Source organism: Sylvia atricapilla, chromosome 8 (genome assembly GCF_009819655.1).
Source record: "Sylvia atricapilla isolate bSylAtr1 chromosome 8, bSylAtr1.pri, whole genome shotgun sequence".
NCBI classification, from domain to species: domain Eukaryota; kingdom Metazoa; phylum Chordata; class Aves; order Passeriformes; family Sylviidae; genus Sylvia; species Sylvia atricapilla.
Window position 1 is genome coordinate 7,132,731 of NC_089147.1, and position 19,009 is coordinate 7,151,739.

Here is a 19,009-nt window from a genome sequence, read left to right on the forward strand (position 1 = left end):
TGCAAAAGCCATAATAAGTCATTCGAAGTCATTCTGCTTTTAAGAACTGTTCCAAATACCCTGATCCTATCCAGGACAGCCTAGGCATCATTTTTCAGTATTGTGATTGCACATCAGGTTCCTTGCCACACTTTTCCCATTCTCTGGCTTGGAACAGATGCTTTTGTTTCTGTCAAATCAACCAATCACAATGCTTTAGAGATAAGGGATTTTTAAATATTCTGGAATATCCATGCATTTACTGCTCTTCAGAACACAGCTGTAAAAATTGTTACACATGCACATTTTTTTTCACCAAGGAAACACTAACTCAACAAAATATGTAAGCTCCCACATGGACAAATACATTTTAACACCTTGCAGTTCAGATGGGGTAGATAGTATAATGTTACAAATATCCTATTTTCACTTGCTTTTAACAGTCACTTCACTACGTGTTGAGAAATTTTGGCATTAGATCCAGGATGCATTGTAGAATTATTTTATTTAGCTGGAGGAGCCATGAATGTAGTGCAGAATGGTCATGGGTTTGGAAGGGTTTTTTTTAATTAATTAACTTGAATCAATTCTTGGTAGGACACCACCCAAGTTAGTGTTTTCATTGGATGGATGTGAATATTGCTCTGGATATTTATTCAGTGCTCTCTGAGATATAAAAATGTGTATCCTGTCACACAGAATTTTCTGAGCTGCACACAGAGATATAAATAACTTTTCAAGGCTGATAGCTGAAGACAGGTTGGAAAATGCATCTTAGAAACACAGAATAGTTGGGGGGGATTGGAAAGGACCTTTAAGATCATCTTGCTTCAACCGCCTGCCATGGGTGGGGACACCTTCCACTATCCCAGGTTGCTCCAAGCCCTGTCCAACCTGGCTTTGAGCACTTGTAGGGATGGGGCAGCCACAGGTTCTGTGGACAACCTGTGCCAGTGCATCTCCACTGTCAGAGTAAAGAATTTTGTCCTGATGTCTAATGGAAATCTGCCCTTTTTCATTTTGAGGCCCTTACCCTTTGTCCTGTCATTACATGCCTTTGTAAAATGTTCCTCTCTGACTCTTTTCTAGGCCCCCTCTAGGTACTGGAAGGTTCTCTAAGGTCTCCCTGGAGCCTTCTCTCCCAGTCTGTCTCCACAGCAGAGGTGCTGCAGCCCTCTGATCATCCCCGTGGCCTCCTCTGGACCTGCTCCAGCACATCTCTGAAACATGAGTGCCGAAACAGGTGACCAAAAGAATCGGTGGCAAAGTGAAATTTGCTGAAAACACGTGGTTTGATGTCTACATTTTGTGCCTCGAATCAGCATCCTGAGTGTGGGCAAAGTGCTGGTTTCCAAAGGTGTTGAGTCAATGTTGCAATGTCTTGGTCTGCTCAGGAAGTACTGGTTTAGGTCCAGCCAGGAATGACAGCAGGATGCAAAGAATATATTTTATTAGCAATATTCTTTTTTTTTTTCTGTGTTCAAATACTGTTCTTTAATTCTAAAATAAGTAGTGTGTTGCTGGTGCAAAAATTAGGAGGCAAAAATTGCACAAAGGAGGCTGATAACAGCATCTGTTCCAAAGAGATCTTAATGAACCAAGCAGATTCTGTGCTTGTCACATTTGGCCTGTGACTTTTTGTACTTCACTGCAAGAGCAGTAACTTAATATATTCTTGGAGAACTTGTGTAGAAAATGCAAATACTGTGCTTCTGCAAATGCTTCTGAAAATCAGGCTGAACATGCATGTTATAGCTTCAAGAAATAAATGAAGTCACAAGAGCAATATTGGAGGATTTGGAGGAAGATTTTTTTTTTCCCTGGCAGGCAAATTATCTCATACTTGCCCACTGCAGGGTTTCTGAATCTTCCCTGGGAAACAACACATATTTGATTACCATTCTTCTCATGGTGATTCTAAGGTCTTGGAGAGCAGCTCCAGTATCATCTGAATTGTCAGTCATGTCTAGGAATTACACGCTATGAATGTATGTATGTGTGATGCATACAAGTAGGTGATAAAAATACATTGAAATGTATTACTTATTATTTGATTATTATTAATGTTGAGAGGCCTCTTACATCATTCTGCTTTACATCTAATTATAGCTTGTATTCTGTGCAAGAGAATTCAGTAAGTGCTCAGGGTTTAAATTCTGGAGCAGAGGGGTATGAGCATGGACAGGGTGTGTGGTACCTTTTCTACATTCTGTTTTGATAAACTATTGCATATTCATAAGAGTGCAGATTATATATAAATCCATCTAAGCCATCAGTGCTTAATTGTTTTAAGCCATTTCCTTTTCTATCATCGACAATGAAAATATAAAAGAAGGAAAAATAAAAATAGTGCCTTACAGTACTTGTCACTCATTTGGTCTGTGCCTTTAAATGAAGTTGTAGTATTGTATGCTGGGTAGAAATATTTCTTTGATGACTTGTTAATAATGCTTTCCTTTTTCCCAGCTGGATTCTGTTCTGCAGTAGTATTAACAGCTGCAAGATGTTCCAGTGCAGAGTGTAGGGAAGGATAAAAACAGAGACAATATTGGGAAAGTTTCACAATAAAGAGTCAGGATGGACAAATTGCAGCTTACTCTTCCAGCTTTCTCCAGTTGCTCTCAGCTCCTCTTTTCCTTGTAAATGAGTCTGTCTTTTTGGATCTCACAGCTTGCATTTAGTTTCTGCATTCATACATTTAAATCCTAGGCATGGTGTGTGGTGCTCAAGCTGCTTGTACCATCTATGATTTTTGAACATATTTAGGAAGACTTTTAAGATTGTACATGACAATGCAATGAAAGAATGGTAATAGTCATGAAGGTCAGATGAGTATTTTAAAACTGAAACAGCAGTTGTGTCTTAGCATGTTTTAAAGGCAAAACATGTGTTTTAGATGGCAGCTGTGGAATTTGCTTTGTGTTTTAGCAGATTCTTTACAACTGGAAAACAGTTTAGCAGTATGCAAAGTAACTGTTGTATCTACTCACTCTGCTTGCAGACACTGATGGGTGTTTGTTTCCTTTTAGATGCAGTTTCCACATCTGCTTACTCATCACCAGCCAAAAGTTTGGGAGACCCTGGAATAACTCCACTGTCTCCATCACACATTGTGGTAAGAAATGCACTCTTAACATACGTTGCATGCTTATTACCTTCTCCTGCCTGCTTAATGGGACATAATTTCTTTAGGGTTGTCATCTCCTCCGTACTGATCCTTTTATGCTATCCATAGTATTAAATGAGATTTTGGTCACACTGGAGTTGTTGACAGAGCTCTCATTCCTTTTGCTGGGGTCCTGGTTTTGCTGTTTTTTATTTGCTAAACTCATAGACTTGCTCCTGCATGTTTCTATATCAAACACAGGGGCTTCTTGATCCTCAGGTTTCCCAAGGTCTGTCCCTGTCTTCATCACTAATTTGTTTAGGCAGCCCCTGCCAAGTCTTCTTCCTTTCAGAAAAAAAGAAGGATATATAGGGTACTCAACAGTAAAACCCAGATTCTCACGGATTCTCAGAGAAAAGAATCTGCTCTGAGAGAGAGAAAAAAAAATAGAACTGATTTTATTTCTTAAGGAAAATAACCACTTCTGTAAGCTTTTAGAACCAGGAGCATGTACCATAGGTGTTTTAATCTCTTATACATCATGCTGATTTTGTTGATGAACTCCTATTAAAACCAGCTCCCACCCATTTTTAAGATCACCTGTATCATTTGTAACACAGTACATGCACAGTGTATTTCATGTTATTGCAAGGGATTGTGCTCAGAGCACATTTTTATCCTTGTCAGCCTTCTGCCTTAGCTTTCTGATTGAAGCTCAGAATTGTGCAAAAACCCATCTTCAGGATTTCCAGTGCTCTCTCTCATAGTTGTTGGCTCTTATTCCCTTCTTTCTCTCCATACTCTTGAAATTCCTCTTTTACTTCTGTCATACTGATGAATTATGTCATGTTTCAGGTACCAGGTATATGGAGTGATCTTGGAAAATGTAGGGACACAAGACAAATGTGCAGGAAGTGGGAGGTGTGGAATTAACAGAGATCTGTGAGGAATACAGTGGAACACTGCCCATAGAGTGAGAGCATGTGGCAGCTCCTCTGTGAAAGATAACAGTTGCTTTAAAGTGTTTCTGGGAGTACAGGCTGAGCAGCCTTTAGGGCAACAAGGCTGGTGAAGGGTCTGGACCATGTTGCCCTTGACTGTGCTTTTCAGGGATTGCAGGATTACAGGTAAAAGGCAGGGAGAAGGATTGAAATTCATCCTAAGCAGCTGAACAGCTGCCCACATCCTAGCACAGGAGGAATGCAGCATGTAGGGCTGGCTAAATAGGTGGTATATAAATTCTTCTTGATGGGATATACATGGGATGGATATCTTGGTGGATAATATGGGATATAAAGCCTATTGCTGTGTTTTGGGTGGGTTTGTCCCCATTATTTTTGAATGGTAATAGTATTTCATGTTCATACTTATGATATAGTTAACTCCTAAAACCGCCAGGTCCCAAATATATCACACTGATGTACACACTCTTCAGTTGATCAGTTTAAGAAAAAAAACAACAAAAACCAGCCCCAAACCCATAAGTTTTAATAATACAGGATAAGAGGTATTCCAAAAATGAGGATGAAGGAAGCTTTGATTAGAAAATGGTGTATGAAAGGCTCCAGCATATATGTTGAGTCATGTGTTGAATTTCCAACTCCATTGGAATGTGTAGCTTTCTGGTATCAACTTTGTCCACAAAGGCAAATTTAGGGAAATCCTCATTTTCACTGAAGAGATATGCAGGTCCTGCAGAGCAAAACTTCTGACAGGTTACAATGACTCTGCCCAGTGACTCAGTGTGTATTCTGCTGTTCAACAGAAGGACTCTGATGCAGAGGATGCTGTGGAACAGTTATTTCTCGTTGTTGTGGCTATTGATTTTGGCACAACATCCAGTGGTTACGCCTACAGCTTCACCAAGGAGCCAGAATGTATTCATGTAATGAGGTAAGGGCTGCAATGCAGCATTTAGTTTGTGACTGTGATAGCATGGGTTGCCTGCAGTAGCCACAGATATTTTCTGCAGGAGCCTGAAGTGACTGGATTTGTCTGGCATTACCACAGTGTGCAGATTTCTCATGGTTATGATTTTTTTTGTTGCATCTTATTGTATTCTGATTTGCTTTGGTAGTCAATGGGAGTACATCCCCTCTCTTATTTTGCTGAGTTTACAAGATGACAGAGTAAAAGGAGGAATCCGAGTATTCAGAATTGTTCAGGGAGCACAGTTAATTATTAAGTCAGGATGCCCTTATCTCAGAGACTGATTTTCTAAGGGTCATGGAGTTGCCCATCCCCTGGAATCACACTGTGTATATATAGTTGGGTGTACAACATCTGATTGCTTGCACTGGGAGTTTGTTTGGCTGATTAAAGGCTTTGTGGCATTAAATCTGAATCAAATCTATGATAATGATCCATTGATATTGGAAAATAAGCAATCAAAAGGCATGAATATGAAAATTATGGTTTGATGTGAAATCTGTCTCTGTTATATGTATGTAAAGGACAGGCTTTAGGTGCTGTGATGTTGGGGGTTTTATTTTTTATTTCTTGATTAAATCAGCACAATATAAGTCTGTGCAATCACAAATGCAAAAACTGTTGTGGCAGCTACCTGAAAGGTTTGCCCTGCAAGCCATTGTTATAATACTTTATAGATTTTTTTAAAGTTATTTATAACTTAAAACATATACAATTCTTGTTAAAATATATTTAAAATTACTATATTGTAACAAGAGCAAGACATAGATAATTTTAGACATAAAGTATATATGAAAAAGTTCTTGTAAACAATACTGCTGTTACAGAAGTAGGTACTGTGCTGTAATGCTGAGAACAAAAGGTCAAAAAGCCTGATTTGCTGCAGTCCAGTGTGATATATTGCATTTTTTTCTAAGCTAAGGTGGTAGCTGAATGCAGCTCCCTAAATCTCAGCAGACGCTACTGGTTGTGCAGTCAGTCTGCATAGTTGGTTTGTGTTTGTGTTTGTATTTCAAAGATCTACTGCAGCTGAGGGATTTGAAATACTGTCCAAAGGGAGGTAAATTTGGGAATTGTATTCTCCCATCAAGTTGCAAAGATCTCTACCATTTGCAGGATGAACAAGTAATGCTTTCCAGGTCTTTTCTGCATTTCAGCCATCCCTTGTTCTCTGAGCAGCACAGGAAAGGCCACAGGGCTGGAAGTCAAAGGACACACCCTGTGTTGCTGTCTCAGCTCTCAGGATGGGCAGGTTGGAACCCGTATTTATCAATGCCTATCAGTTCACTTTTGGCAGCAAGTAATTAATTGAAGTTATTAAGGAAGTTGGATGGAATGAGGGAAAACATTTCTGAAGCTGTATCTGAGCAAGCTTAAATTGTGTTGAGAACAACTCTGTGCTGTTCCTATAAACGCTGGAGATTTTACTGTGTGGAATTGCTGCTGTTTCTGGGGGAGTCCTTGAGGTGCTTTGGACTCAAGTTTTACCTTATGACCTGATTTTGCTATTGGAGTCACATTATAGGTTAGGTTCTCCTTTCCAGGATTCCTGCTGTCAGTCACTGGGCCATTGACATTCCAAGTCTGATTTGACATTTTGCTACTTGTGGTTCAAAACACATTTTCTTCCTTATACAATAACGGCAGCATGGCTGTGATTTCAGACCTCTGTAGCTGTGATATGAGATACTGATGTTGAAAGAAATAAAATAAATTACTTAATGTATTTCCAACCAGAAGAGAAAAACTTTTTTGGGGGGTGGAGGTGTTGCATTCATATTTTCAACAGGTATTTCAAACAATGGAAAATATTTCAATACCAATAATGATTTTAATTTTTTTTTAAATAGATATTTCGGTCTGGGAAGGATTTATTGGCAAGACATAATTGAAATGGACTTATCAACTAATATATGTAATATTTTTACATATATTAATACTCATGAAATCATGAAATTCAATTAAAAGAATGGTATATTTATTAAGATAAGTCTTCAGTAGTTCAGAAGGTATTAAGGGGCTCAAACTGTGTATATAATGAGGCTTACATATAGGATAACTTACAAATATTTCAGCAGAGTAAATGTAACTTCCCTCTGGCACTCGAGAATGTTTACATTAAAATAAAGCATACAAGTGATGCATGGTCCTCTCTATTTCCTAACATTTTTTCCACCTTCCCTCCTTAGTGTTGATCCTTTCCAGATACTTAGATCTCTGACTGCTTTTTAACAAAGCTGCTTTTCTCTAAAAGGCTAAGATGGGTTTATTAAAAGGTCCTGCTTTGGAAAAGAGTGAACACACAGGGCTTTAGCACCAGGTTTGAGTGTACATGATTCTTGTAATTAGGAGGCAAACAAAGTCATGGTTTTGACTGTGTGTGTTTATTTGCTGTGATGCCCAATGCTAAAAAAAAAAAAAAAAAAGTTTATAAGCATTGACTGAACAAAATTCTTTAAGAATATATTTGAATTATTTGAATGTATGAGTGGCCTCACTCATCTCAGTGTGTTTGGAGTTGGGTGTGGGTTTGTAAATGTTCAGGAAATGACTTCACTTTGATTGCAAAACATTGGTTACTGTTTCATCAGCTGTAGGTAGTACAGACAGCTGTTGATGGTGGCTTCTGTTACTGGTAGCTGTGGTTGGGGTTCTTTTTGCAGAGTGAATGTGTTACAAGGAGTGCTGTTTGCAGCATAACTTGGGACTGGAGTCCAGACATCTGAGCTGCCTTGGCCATGAGCTCAGCACTTCAGTGAGCAGGGCAGTGCCAGAGCCACACGGAAAATTTGCTGCTGTAGGAGTTAATAACATCTCATTGGGAGGGAATATATGAGAAATGACGCAGTTCTGAAAACTCCTCTTGATTTATATGCACTTACGTGAAGTTACAGATGTTTGGGCTACTGGCTAGATAGCATCCAGCTGAATGGGAGTATTTCACAAATGGAGAAGGGTAAATGAAAAAATGCAAATGGCTATGAAACAAATCACAGTCTGGCTTTGGAAGGAGGGAGAGTGTGGTCTCTTTTCAGTGCAACTTCAACCTTCAAGTTTTTCACCCTTCCATCTCTCCCCCGTTGGACTATAATTATTGGGAGACACACATTTGCCTTTTTTCTGCATACACATTGCTGATGGCTTTCAGCTGCATTTTGATGACCCCAGTGTTTCATTTCCTTGACTGTGGTGCTGCAGGTCTGGATCAAATTCTCATCACTCTGCACAAGTAACTCTTTGCTCTATCTTAGCCAAACTGAGGTGTGAGTAAGGGCATTTCTCTAACCTTTGTATAAGCTCATGCTTCTTTCCCCACTGACTCTCTTGTCTCTATTTTCACTTCTAGTATACAGTTAGATGCTTTGTGCCTATAAACAGGTCTATGTTATTTATACTTCTGTTCAGATACTCCACTTTATATCAGCCTAGGAACTCATATTGTCTGCATTTGAAAGAAATCTATCTTGGTTTTGTTTGAACAATTTTTTAAAACTGTAATTCTGCACTGTATGAATATCCCTCACATGCATTTACAGCATTTCTGGTGTGTAGAGGTTTATGCTTTTGATAGGCATTTCCTTTTTCTTTTTCTTTTTCCTAGTTATTACCATTATTTCGCCTGTACTGATACCGTGAAAGGAAACTGCAAACGAAAGTGTTGCAGTCCTACTCCTACTGACTAAAATCCTCCCAGAACTGGAGTAGGGCCAGGGCTCCACCTGGCAAGTGTATTGCAGCCAGGAGTTACCATTCTCATGCTTTTGCATCTGCTTCTCTCTAGAAAAACATCACACAGGGATATTTTTAAATCTCTGATTGCAAATGATAGAGTCCTGCTTCTCCTTCCTTACTGTCCTTCCTGTGACAGAACAGTAATACAAGCTGAGGGCTTTAGAACTGAGTGCTGAGCAATTACTGTGTCCAGTTTCCATCAGAAACTCATCAGGAAGTGAACATCCAATTCTCCAGGTGGCTTTGAAAATTTCATCTCGCAGCATTGGACATAAATTTGTCTTCATTTAAACTGCACCTTAAGCGTTCTTGTTCCGGAAAGAGAAAATGCGCTTGGCCATCATGAAAAACAAAGCAGCATTGTTATTAGCCACAGCCTATTTATGGCATTTCCCACCAGTGACTCAGAATGAATCATTAATGATTCCAAGCAAAAACGATATCAGTCTGTCTCCTCTCTGCCTGCAGCGGGTGTGTGGGTTTTAACAATCTGCTGGAATAGCAGTGTTTTCTGTTCATGAGCTGTGAGATCCCAGCTTCTTTGCATTGGAACCATATGTTTGCTGTAACACCTACTCAAAGATTTTTGGAGTTGACCAAGTGCGTTCCTAACAGCAGGTTAGAAGAAATGACCTGGAGCAGAGCCCTTGCCAGCTGATCGTAGCTCAGAGGCTGAGCAGTGGAACTAGGCAGATTTAGGAAAGGTTTTTTTCCCAGTGGATGAATTTAGAAATCATTCCGCTCCTCATCATGCTGTTTCTGCTTTCAGGACAGTGGAATTGTCCTCTGCACTGAAGGAAGTTCAGACATGTTATTCTGCTTGTGTAAAAAAGAGATTTTTGCTCTGTTTGATCCAGTGGAATGGTCTGAAGGGGTCCCAGCACTTCAGAAGATCCCATTCCTTGTTCCTTTGCCAAGAACCACCCCCTTAGATTGCAGATTTCCGTGTCGGTTTTCTGCCTTAGTGTGGGGGTCAGTTAATTCCCAATGGATCCAACTGTTTCGAGAGTGAAATGGAAATTATTTTTTGTACATATTCTTCCTATGTCACACAAACATCTACCACAGAAGGCAGACTTTTTATGCTTCAGAACGAGGGCTTTGGCAGGAGTATATTCTGAAAGTGCGTTTTGCTATCTTTAGAAAAAGCAATCGACGTGCAGTTTAATAATGAATGCAGTTGCCTGTGTGATCTTAACTTGGCTCCTGTTTGAGCTGTGTTATGATTATGTCTGAGAGCATAAACAGATTTTCCACTGATGCTTTTTTAAGAAAATATTTTCTGGTAAATGTTTGTTTCTCATACAGAAAGTACTTTGTATATGTTGGAGGGTGGAACAGTAATGTGAGTTTCTTCCATTCTGCCTTTTTTTTGGGGATGGAGAAAGAGGAGGAGGCAGGAGTGTTCACAGCTGTTTTTACAACTTTCTACTGTCTGACCTTTTTGTCCTGCCATGCCCCACTTCAGTTCCTGCTGCTGGGTGTTCCCATATTCAGTGTTCTTATTTATTTCCTTATTTATTTCCTTATCCGTTCTGTGAAAGCAGCTTTGGGATACTTTTGCCTTAAAGCTTTCACGGGTGTCTCCCAAAGATACCATCACAATATTGATGAGATGAGATAGTTTTATTGACCAGCAGTGACAGAAATATTTTGATGCCTTTAAGATCCTTGGAGCTTGGGGAAGTCTGCTTCATTTTTGACACTTTAAAACTTGTACAGCACTTTGAACATTTGAAACACAAAATCCATCAACTTCACATGAGTAGAAAGTGCAATGCAGAGAGCTCAGCATCTGCAGGCATGGGTGCCTTCAGAGTTTCAAGTGTCTAGGAAATGAAGCACATGATCAGATGTTGGTTGAACTGGCTTGTCTTGTTTCAGAGAATATTCTGGGACAGAAATGGGGATTTAATCAACCTCCTCATGGTGATGTTAGATGACTTAAGCAGGTCCCCAATTCAAAATGGGAAAAATGTCCTTTGCAAGTAACCATTCATGAAGTCTGAATCACTATTGGAAAGGCCATATTTGGGGTTTTATTAGTAGTGTTCTTGGATAATTACTGATTTTTTTTCTCTACAATATTTGTTGCGTGTGTTGGCTTAGGTAGAAATTTGAGGTACAGAACTGTTTCCCTGATTGTGTATGGCTTACTTCAGGAACCTGTGTTCTTATCTGAGTGTGATATATCCTTAAGAATTATACACTAACCACAAAAATATGTTGAGTTACCTGAAATGAAAATTGCACTCCTTTTTTCTTAGGTGGGAATAAAACCACTTGACTTTGATATTATAAGGTTTGAAATTACTGTCTTTGGAGGGAAAAGCAATCTGTGCAATTTGCCATCACGTGGCTTTTTCTCATGATACACTTGTTTTTCCCTGCTGCTCTAACCCTGAGCATCACTTACCGGAGCTGTTTCACTTTTTGGCCAGACGATGGGAAGGTGGAGATCCGGGTGTTTCCAATCAGAAGACCCCAACCACAATCCTCCTAACACCAGAGAGAAAGTTCCATAGCTTTGGCTATGCAGCAAGAGACTTCTACCATGACTTGGATCCCACTGAATCAAAGCACTGGTTGTATTTTGAAAAGTTTAAGATGAAGCTGCACACCACTGGTGTAAGTAATACCCAAACTGTGTTTGCTACTCAAGTTGTTTTCCTCTGAACACTGCTAAATTTTTGTCAGCTAGAAGGGAAGAATCTCTGCATTTAGAGAGTAAATTGAGTAAATTAAACTCTTCAGTTAGCATTATGATTCGTGTTGTTTCTCATTGCATTTGGCAACTGTATCTTGCCTGCCTTTCTTGTAGATCTTAGAAATTCAGTTATCTGCTTTGCTTAGATCTTCACGCCCTCTCTGGGGAGCCTGCATGAGGTTGGTTTGCTCAATAAATCTGGTCAGCAGAAATGGGATGTAAGAGCCAAACTGAGCTTTAGAGCAGCCGAGCAAATTCACCCAGAATTTATTGCCAGAACTGCAAGTGCCATTAATTTGACATTATTCCTACTGATTGTGTTTTTGTCTTTAATCCATTCTAGAGCTTTGGGAATCAGCCAGTACTTTCTGTTTAGAGGTGTTTTCTGGTTTCTTCTCTTGGTGGGAAACCAAAAATCTGTACTTTCAACTTGGATTCAATATTTGCATGTGCAACTTTATTGCAGTTATTTACAGATGCATCTGTTGCAATTGTTTAATATTTGGTGCATATTTCTTTCTCTGCCTGCAGTTCTCTGTAGGCATGGCAAGTGTTTAAAAACAAAGTCTAAAATAAGCAGCAAAGTGTCATGCTCCAGGAAATTCAAGTGATGAGTTAAATCCTCTTCAGAATAGTTTTGTCACTTTTTCCTAATCAGGTGAATAATGAAGAGTTCGCTGTCCTCAAGCAGTGGGAATTAATTTGATGTTTGCCTTTTTCTTTTAATAACTTCCAGTTATTTTCTTTCATTTAGAATCTTACCATGGAGACAGACCTGACAGCTGCAAATGGCAAAAAAGTCAAAGCACTTGAGATATTTGCTTATGCTCTGCAATTCTTTAAGGAACAGGCATTAAAGGTGGGGTAATGCTTCCTTAACAAGATTTTCTGTATTTATAACTAGTATAAATATGAGCTTAATATTTTTAACCTTGCCAAGCTTTGACCTAAGTTGTATTTGATGTAAACAAAGCAAGGCAGGTGTAGAAACTCTGGGTAGGCTGTGGACTCTGGAGAGCTCACAACAGCCTGAGGTAATTTCCCCTTGCACAGGTCAAGCTTGATTCACTAATAGCATCACTGTGATGCAGAGTTCTGAATACCTTTTCCCTGGCTTAGGTGTTTTCTACAGTGTTTTTAATGGGAAAAAGAAAGGTAGATTTGACAAGAAAATTTAAAAGCTTATTTTCCATTTCTGATTTGAGATGTTGCAGTGCTCATTTCTAACCATGTTCTTCTTGCATGACAAGATTGTTTTTCTTACTCTCCAATGAAATACAAGTCCCCAGTAAACAGGTTTTGAGGTTTTAAATCTCGTGTAAACAGCCAATTGTAAGTGAAGTAAACATTGGCTTCCAATGTGCCACTATAATGTCAATGTGAGCAGAGCAATTCCTGGGTCAAATCAGAGTATTCATCCAAGCAAGTGCTGTTTAAAATAGCCTTGTGGTGAAAAGCTAACCTGCTTTTTTGAATGGGTTTAATTTATTTTCTCTGAGATTCCAGTCTATTCCTTATGGCTGCAGAGAAACAATCCTGCCACTACAACTCAAATGCCTCATCTTGTCAAAGACATTTTCAACTATATTTTTGGGGGGTTGGTTGTGGAGTCACAGACTTGGACCTGTGCATAGACTGGGGACATTCTTAGCAAATATGAATGTTGGATAAAATCCCACATATTTGCTGAGCTGCCTGCTCAGGGCTCCATCCTTTTCCTGATGTTCATAACTAAATCCCTGGCATTTGTGAGTGAATCCTGGAACTAATTAGACAAGCCTTGTAAGTGAGCTGGTACTTTGGACTGTACTGTGTCTGTGCTGCCCTGTGCAGTATAAAGGTGCTACTTTTTCAGCCTGGGTTTTTGAACTGCAGCATAGCTAAACAAACACAACACCTTGGCTCAGCACACGCAGAAAGATTTTTTTACATTCTAAAGGCCTGTTGTCCACCTTTCTGAACCTTTCTCTGTTTGGATGGAGGTTTAGATAGGACATATGGTAATGACATTTTACTTGGAACCTTGCCCAAAACATGTCAGTATATCACCTAATTTGCAAATGCAGTACAGAGTTTCCTCTTTTCTTAAGGAGAGGGAAAAAAAGGACAATAAAAGTACTAAACTAGTCTTGAATGTTTACTTAAAGCAAAATTTTGAAGGACCAATAAGTCATTTTTTTAAACGGTTAACTGTAACTTCCCCTTGTTAACTGCATTATAAAAATTTGATTTAAAGGTAAGTGGTGTATAAAGAAGTCATTGAAAAATCCAGATTGTAAAACATAAATATTCATCAGTGATACCCCAAATATTTTTCTGTGTATTAATCAAGATGCAAGTGTGAATTCTTCAAGCTAAGAGCAAATCCGACACTGTGGCTAAGAATGTACATAGATGTGCTGTAATATTCTGTCAATTGCTGCTTTTGCAAAAGGCAACTTTTCTACTTTATTTTGAGCAGTAAACTTTTCTGTAGGCCTCCTTGAGAAAACTTCAACCTTAATCCCACCTTTTGGCACGGTAAAGCATTCTTGGCAGGTTGGAAGTAATTCTGATTTGTAGCATGGATGTAAGGAAGTAATTCTGATTTGTAGCATGGATGTAACAGGAAAAATTTAGAAAGAGGGTTACTGTTGTCAGAGCCAGCAGAAAAGAATGTTTTCCTGTAGACACCCATCGTTTTGTATTCACATCTATTTTCCATTTTTTTCTTTTTTTTTTTTTCTTTTTTTTTTTTTTTTTTTAGGAGCTCAGTGACCAAGGAGGCTCAGACTTTGAAAACACTGAAGTAAGATGGGTCATTACAGTGCCTGCTATTTGGAAACAGCCTGCAAAGCAGTTTATGAGACAAGCTGCCTACAAGGTAATATTACAGGCTGAATGCAGAAATACCCCTGTAAAGCCCTAGTTGATAGGCTAAATGATAAAATATATTTGGGGCAATTTATTATAAACTGTATAAATACAGTCTAGAAATGCTGAAAGAGGAGTTAACTCTACCAAGCAGTAGCTGTAAGTTATATGTATTCACCTCTTAAATGCCTTTTTCTTACTATTTGCTTTTATATATTGGTGTCCCTCACTGCAGACTCTGATATTTCAGTCATCTTGGACAGTGTATTCCTGCTGAATTCAGTGCGCTGGAACAGATGCAGTTTTGAGACCCTAGGGAAAGCTGAGTTTAAAATACTGGACACAGTCTTGTTTTGTTACTTTCTTTAGGTCGTCACAGACTTTTAAAGTTAAAAAAAAAAAAAAAAAGGAAAAAGAAGGGAAAGAAAAGAGTCTTTTTTTTCCAGTTCCCGTTTTCCCACAGTAGGAGTGAAAGGACTGTGAACCGGATAGTCTGGATAAAAAATTAAATTCAAATGTTATTTTCGCCAGTAAGAGGTTTATCTGCATTTAACTCTTTCCCCCCAACCTCCCCTCAGATATATGCACTTTCCACATGCACGTCCTTTATTTCAAATTCAGTTTGTGTCTTTAATACATGAGATGTACACATTCTTCTTTTCACCAGGATATTAATTTTTAGTTTGGTTTGGTTTTGTTTTTAGTTTATTTTTTTGGTCAGAGACTTGTGTAACCCGTTGGCAGCAGCTATGCAATGCACAGTTTGTAAAGTATCTTCTAATTCCTGAGTAATTTGCAGAGTGCTCCTGGGGAAGCACCCAGATTTTTCTGACTCTGTTTCTAACTATCTCTAATGTTGAGCAACGTTTTTCTTAACAGTCTGTATTATGGGATTGCTAATGCTAGTGCCAGAAGCAAAACACTCTTAAAGTTCTGATGGAAGGACACGGTTGTAGGTAAATCTGAAACACTAGAGACCCATTCATTTTCTCTGTATATTGTTGTCTGCCTGCTGTCTGTGTGCATGTGTGCTCGTGAAGTGGGAGCTGTGCAAGGAGCCAGGGCAGGGCCCAGGTAGATCTCTTGGCATTTCTCATTTGTGGCACAATGGAATGTTGTTAATTAGTGTCTGTGTCCGTGGTTGTGTCTGTGGTTGTGTACTTCTATGGGCAAGCTTGACAAACAGCAAAGTTTGACAAGGCTTTTAACTCGGGGTGTGTGATCCACTGCAGGAAAACTTGAGTTTAGGGAGATAATTCATGTTAACTTGACACGAGGCTGATTTTTTTATTTTTTTTCAAAGCAGTGGGAATGAAGAAACAAGTGCAGAAAACAGAATTCTGAATTTCCATTCAGTCTTTCAGATTCCTGTTGCTGGATCCAAATGTTCCACATGGCTGGATCAGAAGTTGCAGCTCTTGTTAGCTATTGGAAGATGGAAGCATCTTGAAAATGAGGGGCATCATGTAGAAAAAAGTGTGAAAAGGCAGTGGTAGAAACCTTGTAACAGAAGACACACTGAAGTACAACCACCAGTCTGAGCTGAGAGTTAACTTTCAGAAAATATTAATGAGCTGTGGAAATCTGCTGAGCAATCCATGTCAAATGAGGTAGCTCCAAGAGAACTGAAGTGCTAAAACAGCTTCAGTCACTGGTTCACAGTGCAAAGCACAGCCTTTCTGGAATGGTTAAGTAGCTGTCTAGCCAAAGCTAATGGAATGAATAAAGTAAGAAGTGTTGGAAATCTGCTTCTGTGCTCAACATCCATCAGCTCTTGACTAACCTATGATCTCAGTGCGCCTCTGATGTCCCCTCCTCTCTGCTTTGCCTTAAAACATTGCTAACCTGGAACTCCTCATCTGCCCAAGGGCTCCTGCATTGGCCCCTTCCAGCTGCTGTGCTGCTTTCTCCCTGAATGAGTAATCTGTGTGTTCCCTTCAGTCACAGTTCTTCCTCTCTCTTTCCATCCAGCCTATCAAAATCTGCTAATTCTGTCTGCATGACAGCTTTTCCTGTCTTTGCACACTGCTGAGCTTTCATCCAAGCTGTCAGTGATTCTGCATCTTGGTTACTGCAACATCATTTCCTTGCCTTCAGCAGCTGTAGTCTGGCCTGGTTTGTATCTTTTCAGAATACTGCCGCTGGAGAGTTTTGTAGCCTCACATTTGACAGGGAATCAGCCCACATTTGATTCCATCTGTATCATCTCAGACATAAGCTGCATGAGCATCTGTATTGCTTATTTATTTTCCTCTTCTGAAACCCTTTTTGAAAATGCTGGTTTTTTCATGCCTGCAAAAACTTGACTATGATTAACCTACTTACATAGGAAAAAACTACTCCTCATTGCTTCTTGCTGTTACTCTGCCTGCCCTATCTGTATTCATCTTTTGTGCTTTTTGTATCCTTAACAATTTTTATAGCTGAGTTGCTACCTCTCTGAAGCAGGTATTTGTTTATTCTTTCTGGGGCCTTCTGAGGGACTAACTCAGAGGTTGTAGAGAGTTGCTTGTCTTTACGGACTATTTTGCTGAATCAAAATTACCTTATTGCTGAATAACAGTTCACAGCTGCTTTTTCCTATCCCTCATGCTTAATTCCTGTGTATCCAGAGATAATTCTGAAGCTCTGGGACACTTGCTGAGGTCTGGTCAGAACTGGAGAGTGCTCTGTTGCAAGAGCAGAGTGTCAACTCTGTGGAACTCACTTAGCTTGAAATTTCCTTTCCCAAAACATGTCTGCAGGGTTTGTGTGCATTGCATCAGCATTCACTACATCCCTAGTAATGACTTGGAGGGTTGATAGTCATATTTGCCATTCTTCCCACTTGTAAAATGTAAGACACCATAAATAGCATCAACTTTCTTGTTTCTGTGTCCCAGTTGTTCTGCTTCACATTCTTTGGGCACAGTAAGTGCAGAGCAGAATCTGCAGGCTGGAATTCCTTGAACATGCTGATAGGAATAAGGTCTTAAGGAAGAGTTTGGAGTGTGACAGGAGTGTGTGAATGCAGAAGCTGTAAGATAAGAAAGTAAAACATGGCATAACAAATGCACTCAGGGCAGGGCGAAGGAAAGGGAAGGCTGGTGCATTTTCATAAGCTTGCCCAAAATACCCTCTGGACTTTCAAACATCAGTACTCTGAGGTACTGAGAATTCTTTTCTTCTTAGTATGAACTCTTTGAGTTTTGAAATTGAGTTCTAGAGCTCTGAAGCAGATTTATTTTTCAATTACAAATAGCAAATAAAATCATTTGGATAGTAAGATCACATAAACAAAAAGAGAGGCAGTTTAGGTTATGGGATTAAAGCATGTGAGCCTAAAATTCCAGAAACTTTATTGAACCATGCTGAACCTATGCTGAACATTTGTTATTGTTTTCACATCAGTTTTGCCATGGAATGTGCACAATGAGAATTATTTAACATGTTGTGTTCCGTGGTCAATGACATTACGTTGATCAGTACTACTTTACTCTGGAGAAACCTTTGGAGAAAAATAAACTTGCTGAAAGAATAATGTGACAGCACAAGAAATTCCTTGCTAATAAAAATGTGACATGAAGTATATTTTATTTTTAAAGGGGAGCTTGGGAGGCTTAACCAGATTGAAATTTGTGAAGCTATTCTTATTCCCTCGTAAGTCTGTTCTTCTGTACATAAAATGCATGCAACTAAAATTTATTTGTGTAGGGACAGTGTGGCAGGCTTCTGCTATAAGCTGCCTAAGAAGGTGTAAGCAGCACTGGGAAGCTGGTTATTTTTTTGAAACAGCACTTAGTGAGGCAGATGAGGCAGAAGTGTGTTAATACATCAACCATCCTGATTATTTGTAGCTTGTGGGGGTCACTTCTGTGATATTAAGATCTTTTTAATCAAGAGGATTAAATTGTTTATCGAGTATTGTTGGAGAGAAGATTCTGCATCTTATAGCTCTGTTTAATTAGGAAATGATAATTAATTGAGAGGTGAAGATTACAGAGTGGAAAATGTGTACTAATTGATCTCTGCTCACACAGTTGAATTCCTCAGCCAGGTTCACATGAAGGCAGAGATATCTGCTAATCCAGTTCTGTACATTTCTGTTTGTCCACTTTTGTGGCACAAGTTGGAGCATTTGGAGTTTTTTCTTTTTCTGAATGAGTAAACCAAGAGGTTTTCATGGCATTCTGTGTAAGAGTGAATTTGTACCTATCTTACAAAGTTCTGAAACACATTTCTCAAGTTCTTAGAAATTGCCTGAAAGCAACAGAAATAGCCAAAAAACAGTCTTCATTCTGCCTGGTGGAGAGACTGTGCCAGATGGCATTTACCAGCCCAAAAAGAAAATGATGGTTTGAAAGACTGTAAACTACAATCATTAGGGAGTGATAGAAATCCACAAATGTAACTCAGGACAGGGTCTAAAACTAAAGGGTTGGATTGTAATAAATTCATAGAAAAGGTCAATAGATTGGTCTAAAAGACATCTTGGATGCCAATATTCGGTTACAGAGAGAAGAAATATGAGCTGAAATTGGAACTGTAGTGAAAAATATTGAGGCAAAATCAGAAAGCCCAAGGTACAAAACAAGATGCAACTTAAAGAAAATAGCAAGCATGTATTTTTCTCAGTGCAAGTCCTTTGTCTTTTTAGTAAAATCAGCCTGAGCCATAAGGACCCACAGTGAGAATGTTTCTAAATAAAGGGAAAGGAGGGAGCC

General features: G+C 39.1%; 1 protein-coding gene across 1 annotated transcript in view; it reads left to right on the forward strand.

Annotated features, from left to right (window-relative positions):
- Positions 1-1,084: 1,084 nt before the first annotated feature.
- The window catches only part of HSPA12A (heat shock protein family A (Hsp70) member 12A), a 38,039-nt gene continuing 20,114 nt past the window's right edge, over positions 1,085-19,009 (forward strand). The window contains exons 1-6 of the mRNA XM_066323521.1: positions 1,085-1,222; positions 3,009-3,094; positions 4,851-4,978; positions 11,188-11,374; positions 12,208-12,312; positions 14,200-14,316. Coding sequence (XP_066179618.1) covers positions 1,207-1,222; positions 3,009-3,094; positions 4,851-4,978; positions 11,188-11,374; positions 12,208-12,312; positions 14,200-14,316 — 639 coding nt within the window. The 5' untranslated portion in view covers positions 1,085-1,206. The remainder of the gene's footprint in view (positions 1,223-3,008; positions 3,095-4,850; positions 4,979-11,187; positions 11,375-12,207; positions 12,313-14,199; positions 14,317-19,009) is intronic.